The sequence below is a fragment of the Hordeum vulgare genome, chromosome 4H (genome assembly GCF_904849725.1).
Source record: "Hordeum vulgare subsp. vulgare chromosome 4H, MorexV3_pseudomolecules_assembly, whole genome shotgun sequence".
Taxonomy (NCBI): Eukaryota; Viridiplantae; Streptophyta; class Magnoliopsida; order Poales; family Poaceae; genus Hordeum; species Hordeum vulgare.
Window position 1 is genome coordinate 5,728,196 of NC_058521.1, and position 8,886 is coordinate 5,737,081.

At 48.5% G+C, this 8,886-nt stretch overlaps 1 protein-coding gene across 1 annotated transcript; it reads right to left on the reverse strand.

Moving 5' to 3' along the window:
• Positions 1-311: 311 nt before the first annotated feature.
• Positions 312-5,214, reverse strand: LOC123446966 (type IV inositol polyphosphate 5-phosphatase 7-like). The gene is made up of 14 exons (XM_045123514.1): positions 4,240-5,214; positions 4,052-4,139; positions 3,656-3,721; positions 3,428-3,515; positions 3,239-3,343; positions 2,647-3,144; positions 2,325-2,463; positions 1,965-2,158; positions 1,760-1,868; positions 1,484-1,632; positions 1,108-1,363; positions 907-1,001; positions 727-767; positions 312-645 (listed from the first exon to the last, which is right to left on the reverse strand). Exons 1-11 carry the CDS (start codon positions 4,267-4,269, stop codon positions 1,135-1,137), a joined length of 1,695 nt encoding a protein of 564 aa, XP_044979449.1. The 5' UTR covers positions 4,270-5,214; the 3' UTR covers positions 312-645; positions 727-767; positions 907-1,001; positions 1,108-1,134.
• Positions 5,215-8,886: the final 3,672 nt, after the last annotated feature.

Genomic DNA, 8,886 nt, shown 5'->3' on the forward strand with positions numbered 1-8,886 from the left:
CACGGCCTACATCCATGACCTGTAGGTTTCACCCCTCCTTTGGCCTTGGCCATGCCAAAGGTAGAATAGAGGAAAACAAAACAATATTGCAGCCAACAGCAGCAGAGAGGGACAGGGACAGAGGCAGCTTGTGCGCGACACAATTCCTCTTCTTTTTTCCTTTTCCTTTTCGTGGGAGGAGCATTGCTTTGCGCACAAGCCTGCTGCCTGCCTGCCTGCCTTGCCCGGTGTGCGCCGGTGCCGGTGATCATTTCGTGTCAAGCATGGAGCGGGACACTCCAGTAGTACTACTCTATCAGGCACAAACATTATGCTGTACAAATGGTGGCTGTTCCTTTCTTCTTTTTGACTAAAACGTCTCAGCTGAGCCCAGCCAACCGGCTCTTGTTACATTACATCAGGAAACCAAGCAAAAAAGAAGAAAAATCCAAGCCTTCCCTTCCAGAGCCACAAACCGCTCAGGAAAAGGGAGGAAAAAAAAACAAATGGCACGCCACAAAATTAGCTTCGGCTGTCAGCGACTACTCTATCTACTACCTTAATTCAAGACTGGAGCTGCCCTGCATTTCGGTTGCATTTGTGCCCGCCCAGGGATGGTTAGAATCAATCAAAACTGTGCACAACCAACAAACGGCGCAAATCTTCCTGTCAAGAAACGCAGAGAGGTGTTATTAAACGGCGCAAATCTCTCTCGAAAACGATGATCTGGTTAAGTCTATCACATACCTAAATCTAGAATTAAAAGGACCCTCATGAGTATCGGCAATCTGCACAACGGTCAGGGTTGAGGCATTAGCCCAAGCAAAACTTTCCGTTAAAAATACAAGTACTGGTACCACAGCACCACGGCATGCTGAGGGCACAAGAAATGAAGCGGGAAAGGGCAGAACAGCAGTTCAGAATCACCTGTTGCACCCCTGGAAATATTCCAATCCCTGGAACCTTGGGAGGAACGAAGTTTCATCAGGCCTACTCCTACTCTGGCACCGAAGAAAGAATGTCTGCAGGGCAACGCCTTCACATGGAATTCAGTGAAGCTGACAGAGCAGCCAGCTTAAACAATGACACCGTGCAGTGCACATAGTAGTAGTAGAGTAGTATACAAACCTTGGCTGGCTCCATGGGGATGCACAATCAGTAAAAGTTGATATCTGTGTAACTGCGTGGATAAGTTGGGTATGGCAGCTCATCCACCCCCATTAGGGAGCTGGAACGAGTGAAGCTGCCGAATTGGGCCTGGCTCGGCAGCTTCACCTCCGCCGTGAAAATGCTGTATACGGGTCTGTGGTCCGAGAACCTAGACTCGCCGCGGACGTAACATAGTTGGTTTAGGCCTCTGCCGTACCATAAAATCCGATCGCACCTTCAGAAAAAGAAAATGCATTTGTTGAGGTGAAAGTAATAGGCGTGTAAAAGGGGAAGAAGAAGGCATGCTTGGATAATGTAATAATGCATCGGTAAGTTTTGCATCATGATTTTTTACCATGCGGGCGTCCTCCTCTTCTCATTCGGATGCATATCGTCGCCTGCGTATCTGTCGGAGTTGTATGAGTACTTGTACGTGGGTGGAAAATAAATTCTCCCTTCTTTCCAACCCGCGAATACCCGACCAAACCTTTGCTCTATACGAAGCTGTTGCGTAAAAAAACAGGTAAGAAACAAGGCCAAGAATGTGATTGCAATAGCTGCGCAAGTTGCTTCAAGGGGTGTACTATATGATCTGTTATCAGTTCTGAACTTCTTGATTGAAATGGCTTACCTGATCTTTTTCCAGCAATTGTTTCCAGTTGTGCATCTCAACCAAAGCCTTCACGGAGCGATAGGAAAGAGCTATCCGGTAATTCAGATCCCCGAGCCATATTATACGACTGAAAGAAACAAAATATACAAGACAGTAAGATATTGGTCTTCCATTGTTGCAAGTTGGTCAAGAATTGCATAACCGAGCTGGAAGTAGTACATACTCATGGTCAAGAATTGCCTCTGGCGACTTCTCGTCGCGTGCACCATGAGCATGTGGGAATCTGGTTTTTCTCAATATTTCCACCACGTCCGCATTTCTTCTAAGTTCATCGCCATCCTTCTGACCTGATGTTAAGTGTGTGCAAACAAAGCAGAAGCTTGTCTGATGCACAGACATACTGATTGATATCGATCCCTAAAAAAATAAGAGGGGATGGGTCATATAAAACTATGTAATGCCAAAACAAAACAAAAGGTAACATAAAAAATGAATGAACACAATGAACTTAAGATTGACTACTGGACACCTAGAAAAATCGCAAACTATACTATTGCACACCTAGAATAATAGCAAACAATACCTTATTTCCAAGATATCCCATCAAGCCTCTACCAACACATGACACCTTCAAGTTCTTCACATGCTCTCTGATGTCATTCCGCACCCATACCATGAGGAAAACTCCAACCATTTGCTTGCTAGCAACTAAGCAATACCTGCTGTATTCATAGAATATCTGAGTTTCAGTTCAGAGAACTTTAGCCATTCCAAGTGATGAATGAAGCTTGTAAGACATTTCAATGAAATATTACTAGGTCCTACTTTCCAATGTAGAACTGGAAACTGTGTCATCTAGCAACTTAGTCTCAACAACAATTATTGTCATTGTCAAGAATACTTACTTAGAGTTTACCAACCGTCTGTTATTGTCATCTGTGCATAGTGGAGCACCATATCCACATGGCATTGGTGAGAAGAAGGTGCCACCAGGTGATTCCTCGTCCATATTCTCATCATCAGATGACCCACCACACCTCATACTGGTGTCAACATCGCTTGGCCTGCTCCCAAAGCTAATCCGGTCACAAACACTGAACCGTCGGTCCACTAAGGAATGAGGATCCATCATGTCAATTCTTGAGCTTCGACCCAAGGACTGAAATGAACGTCGATGGAAGAATGAAGAGTTCTTTTGCCTTCTCGACGATCTCTCGAAATCAACATTAAGCTCCGCGATAGGTTCCGGAGCCGGCGACGGGGTGTGGTAGTTGTACGCGGCGGGGCCCTGGAGATCCAGATTATTCAGGGTTTTCCTCACAAGTGAAACCCACTTCTTCGCTGGACCATTGTCTTCGGTCAACAGGACGTTGCCGGCATTCAAAGGAACAATTTCCTGAAACCTGATAGCACAGCAATATTTCAATCGTTCATTTGTACCATTTTATAGATCAAAATAATGTCTACTTCAGTAAATGCATGAGCTTAGAGTTATACCCAATGACGTATATATCAGCAGCAGGAGAAGTATTGAGCCAGTCCTCCAGATTCAGATGACTGGATGGTGACCTCCCTCCCACATTCCATGTACCAGCAAACACCCTAAGCACACGGTTACATGGAGTGTCACATCAAGCTGACTTCTCTTTCAGCAATAATCAGGCCAACGGATCGAGCATTATATACCTGTAGTCCTGCGTGTTTGTGATGTAGGCGCGGTCGATTCCGTTTCCTGCTCGACAATCTCGATCCGAGTTCTTCCTGGGCAGCCTCTCTAAGGAGGAAATGTCAGTCAGTTGGGCATTGGACATCATTTTGACCGGTCAATTTTGCACCCACCGAAAGGGTTGAAAGATCTGAAGGTGCATAAGTAATAGTTACTGTGTGAGGACTGAGGACGCAAGCAAAATGTACCTGTTCTGCTCTTCTTGGTCTTGCACACATCTCTCTCTGAGAAGCTGGTCCTCCACTGCATCCCCACTGAAATGGTCAAAGCAAAATTTTAGCACAAGGACAGTAAAAACAACATGCATTTTTACTGAGGTCTCGAGCAAGCGTTTGGTTGTTTCTGCAACAACAACAAGAAATTCACTGCACTACAACACAAGTGCAGGAAGCAGGATGTCAAACTTGCTTCTGGAAACAACAGCAAATTTATTTCCATCCAGACAGAGAGGAACGCCGAGCAAGAAAAAAACCGAAATATATCTGCAGGAGACCGAATAATAATGTATGCAAAGGACACAGATTCGTAGGCCTGAGGCTGATGGAGGTGGTCCGAAATCTGAAGTGAACAGCATGTAGTAGTACCTTCTTCGACTCCATAATCCGAATGGAAGTCCTTGGCTTTTGTTTTGATGTTGAACCACTTCCTAACAATGGTCTTGGACCAGGACAGCTTTTCCCCCGCACCAATCAGAAGCAAAGGCCAAGATCAGAGACTGGAACACAGGAAAATTGTGAAGATAGTAGCAACATGTTGATGTGTGGTGGCTTACCCTGTTCTTGGTTGGAGTCTCATCTCTCATTGTCTCAATGCTTCCTCATGCAGGTCCAGGGACAGGGATGGCTCCTCCCTCCCAATTTCGCCCCCCTTTCTGCACAGTTTATCCTAAAGCGAAAGGGAGGGGGCGGATTCTTCCTCTCCTTCCCCCTTTTTCGCCCCTTATTTGGAAGATTCCGCACCGGGGAGGAGACCCAGGAATTACCCAAGAATTGCTCGGCGGCTCAAAAGGAGCAAGAATCCTTAGGGAGGTGAACAAGAAGGACCAAGGAATGGCGTATTTGGGGGTGGGGGGACAAGATCGAGAACGGAGGCAGCGACCGCGGGATTGAGGAACGAGAGCCAGCCGCCAAAAGGGTGCCGGCGACACGAGGCCGCAAAGAGAAAGCCCCTGCAATCACGCCCACCAAACGCCCAGCTCACAACGCTCGGTCGGATCAATGCCGGTGGCGGGGAGTTAATGGCCCGGGCCGTGCAGAAACGCCACGGCCGGGGGCCGGCAGGGGTAGGGGAGGGGAGGGACGGCAGAAATAAATGGGGGAGGGGCACCTGGGAGAAAGCGAATCCAAAGAACTCGGCGGATGACACGGAGGCGACCGAGGGCCGGGCGCCTGAGTGAGTGAGCGAGTGAGCCGGCCACCGACGTCGCCCGCAATGCGAGGAGCAAGCTCCGGGTCGCCGCCGGCGTCGGAGGGCCGCGGAGGCGGGAGGAGAGAGGACGCGCTGCTCTGCTCTGCTCTGCTCTGCCGCTGCCGCTGCCTCTGCGCGGTCTGTGTGTTCAAGGAGAGGGAGACGAGCGGGAGGAGGGGTCGGGGGAGCGGCGGCAGTGGCGCAGAGGTGTGGGGGGGAGGGGAGGGGAGGGGAGGCACGGAGGCCAATATGAAGGGAATAAAGCGAAAGCTTTGGGTTTTGGGGGTGCTGCTGTGCTCTTCGGCTACTGATGCTGCTGCTGCTGCTGCTGCTGCTGCTCTCTGCTTTTGCCTTGGACTGTGTAGGCTTTGCTCTTTAGCTCCAAATCCCATGCCGACCAAAGGAGCAAAGAAACAAAGCGAAGCCTGCGGGGTCCTTGGCAAATGGCGCTAATCGTGTTTTCTGACTTTGTTGTTACTGTTATACTCTCTTTGTCCCGAATTACTTTTCGCAGGAGTGGATAAAAATAGATGTGTCTAAAATTAAAATACATCTAGATATATACATTTTTATGACAAATATTTTCGAACGAAAAGAGTATTGTATGCTTTCAGGATTTGTTGTTGGCGATAGGTTGCTGATTCTGGATCGCCCAGCCCAGCAACGACTCCTTTTACGCCATACAAGTAGTAATCGTGCTCGTTCAAAGTTTGTTTTCTGAGTTTATTCTTTTCATTTAAAAAAAACTTTTAATCTATTCAGCATCGGTTATGATAGTACAAAGAACAACATAGATAGTAAAAAATTACAACCATGTTTGTGGACAACATAGCGATGACTAGAAGCATTCGAGTAGGCACACCATTGTCATCGTCCGTTCCTTACTGGAATCGAACAAACCTTGTTGTAGTAGGCAATGGAAAAGTCGTCGTGCTAGGGCCACATAGGACCAGAGCAACAACCATCCTCCATGAAGAAAGACATAGATCAAAAGGATCAAACGTGTAAACACTCGAACAAAGAAGAATGCCTCCGAGAATTCGCCATTTCATCTTGAGAACACCGGATGATCTTTCGATGACATTTCACAAAGAAGAATGATGATGGTTGCACGTCTCATGTCTACCAATGGGTGGGTGTTGTTAGAACTCCGATACATGGTACTGTTGCCCTTTGTAGTGTGCTAGATATCCAACGTTGTTTGAATATTCAGAGTCCACAAGGTAATATTTATCTTGTAAGACAAAAGAAGATATTAGTAATCATCTACGTACCATCATGTACATAAGAAAACGCACACATACAATAGATTACCTATGGGGGGTTGTGGAAAATGATCATAACGAACTATAGCATCGCTTCATACACGTGTGTCATGAACAGATCCGGACTCACCTATGGCAGCGGACGAAGACCGCAGAAGCCGGCTGGATGGGCTGGTCAGGGCGGCGGGGGAAGGATGAGTCGGGGAGGACGGTCGGAGCCGGCGGGCAGAGGAGACGGAGGACGGAGAAGGCAGGGAGGGTCATCGAAGCCGGCGAGGCGGAGGACCTCGGGGCCTACGGGAATGGGGTCGGAGGAGGCGTCGGGGAGCACTGGTCGGATGAGCGCGTCGGAGCCGCGCTCGTCGGCTCCGGCCTGGCCACCGTTCATCGAGGGAGGAGGGGCGGCGGGTCGAGCAACCCTAGGCGGCGGCTGGAGGAATGGGGTCGGGGTCGTGGGTGGGGGAGGAATCGAGCGAGGACAGGGGCTCGACCGCAGGGTGTGGAAGGGCAAACTCTGCCCATAATTTCTTCCTGGAATAGGGGTATAGCCTGAAAAACCGAAACATTTTCTTTTGTGGGATGCCCAGAATCATCAGAATCGACCTCTGACGCTGCTTTTCAGTTATACTCCCGATTCTCGTTTGATTTTGACGATTCTACATAATCAAAATGAGTTATTTTCAGCTTTTGATTTTACAGACCTGGAATCATCATAATCCGGTCAAAAGAGCCGGTCCTAAGCGGTTACTCCAACACCGTCAATACACATTGGCCAGTGCTATGCGTCGGCGCGCCGGCCGAAACTTTTGGCCGGTCGCGCGCGGGCCGCATGATTTGGCAACCACCGCGCGTCCGCACCGTTAGATCTATTCATGCAATATTTTTTTCGATGTAGCAAATTTCGGCATGATGCAGCAATTTTCATCAACGGTTGCAAAAAAAAAAGTATAGCAAAAAAATATCTACGTGATCATAGCGAAAAAACGAAGCTGATGATGCGTGGTAGCAAAAGTCAAACGTCGGTTGTAGCAAAATCTACGTGAACTTGTATGTAACTTTTTTAGTGAACGGTTGCATCAAAAAATGACGTCGGTTGTAGCAAAAATTAACACGGTTGTAGCAAAAGTCAAACGCCGGTTGTAGCAAAAATTCAACGAGCTCGAGTTACAGCCAAACGTGAATGTAGCTTTTTGAATAGACAGATTGTAACAAAATGGAAAACGTTTGTATCAAATTCACACATGGTTGCATTAAATCTAACGAAAAAATATTGCATGCACCTGACCAACGAGGCGAGCGGCCCGCGCGATTCGGCCGGCGCGCTGAGTATAACCGTTTCCCATACACATTTCTTCACAAAAGGTAAGAAAGATGGCACTCCCACCCAGCAACAACTGGTACACTAGGGTGGACATTCCAGTGTCATTTCCAGTAGCCACACTCACCACGCAGCCATACCATCACAAGGCAAGTGCCAAAGATGCATGGCACCCCCAGTCACGGGGTAATAACTGCAACTGGCACGTCAGCGGCGTCGACCTACACCACACGGTTCTGTTTTTCGAGCGCCATTGGAGGGTAGCTGTATTGTACTTCCAGTACCCTTTCGGCGGCCGAGAAAGGCAGATCGATACTACCTAGGTACAGATACAGATAGCGTGTCCGTCCATATGCCATCGGCATGGGAGGATGAGACCCATGCCATGCCATGCCATGCCACTGCCGCTGTCCGCATTCGTACGTCTCACCCGGGTCGGCACATCCCTGTTCCTCCGTGCCCCAAGTTTCTTTTCTTCCCCTCCATGCTCCATCTCGACCAAAACCTCGGCCGGGTCTCCATGTCCATGGTGAGTTCGTGACGGTCAGACAGACAATCCGTGTCCCTTGTCAAACATCTGCTTCCGTCCCGTGATTGCCGAGGAAAACAAACCTCGTGACCGCAATTAGTAGCGGTCACAAGAAAGTATAATCGCCGGGAAGCTTTGGTTAGACGGAGAACAAATGTGGCCACTCGCGTCTCCTCCTCCTGTAGCCCCATGACTACTTTGTGGTGCTACGTACCATCGACAGGAGATCTCGATAGACCTCGCCGTCGACATCACGCTTGCACGAGTGGGGTGCAGTGGAGCGGAGTACCATGGTCGCATTAAGGCCGCCCGGTTTCGTGTCCAAATCAATCAAGCGCTAATCCATCGGTCGTGCTGGAAAATACAAAATTAGTAGCATCACACACTCTGTCACGCATTCATCTTCGTCGATGCGTCCGGCTGGACGAGGGAATAGTAATCCGTGGATTCCGGCTTACTAATAAAAGCGAGCAGCACCAAGCTCAGAACATGCACACATCTTTCCTTCTTTCTCCCATATCATATGCATTATATAATATGCTACCGTAGTACTCTTCCGGCCGGGCGCTGATTCATGGAGTGGTACGTACGTGCGAGTTGTTGGTAGGGTCCTCTTCCTCTGTTGCGTTGCAACAAAAAATCAATCTACTGGTGGAACGAATTTCTATTATACGGTGGCGCACAAGTACCATGGCGCGGCTCCACTAAAGATTGTTGCTTTCGCTGTCATACACCTCGTTCTTTTCTTATATAGGAGCATCCAGTGAAATTTTGGTGGAGATAATCGCAGCGTAGCTAGGATCCTCCTTTTTTGGCCGCTTCGCTTTCAGCAAAGGATCTCCCAAATATACCACTGGTACCCTCCCATGATCCCGTCCGGAAGTTTGACGCAAGCGGTAA

Excerpts from the sequence above, each read along its gene's own strand:
- LOC123446966 (XM_045123514.1), bottom strand. The coding sequence starts at position 4,269 with ATGAGAGATGAGACTCCAACCAAGAACAGG. Across the intron at positions 3,145-3,238 it reads GCTGATATATACGTCATTGG|GTTTCAGGAAATTGTTCCTT; the intron begins GTATAACTCTAA and ends CTGTGCTATCAG. Across the intron at positions 1,633-1,759 it reads AATTGCTGGAAAAAGATCAG|CTTCGTATAGAGCAAAGGTT; the intron begins GTAAGCCATTTC and ends TTTACGCAACAG.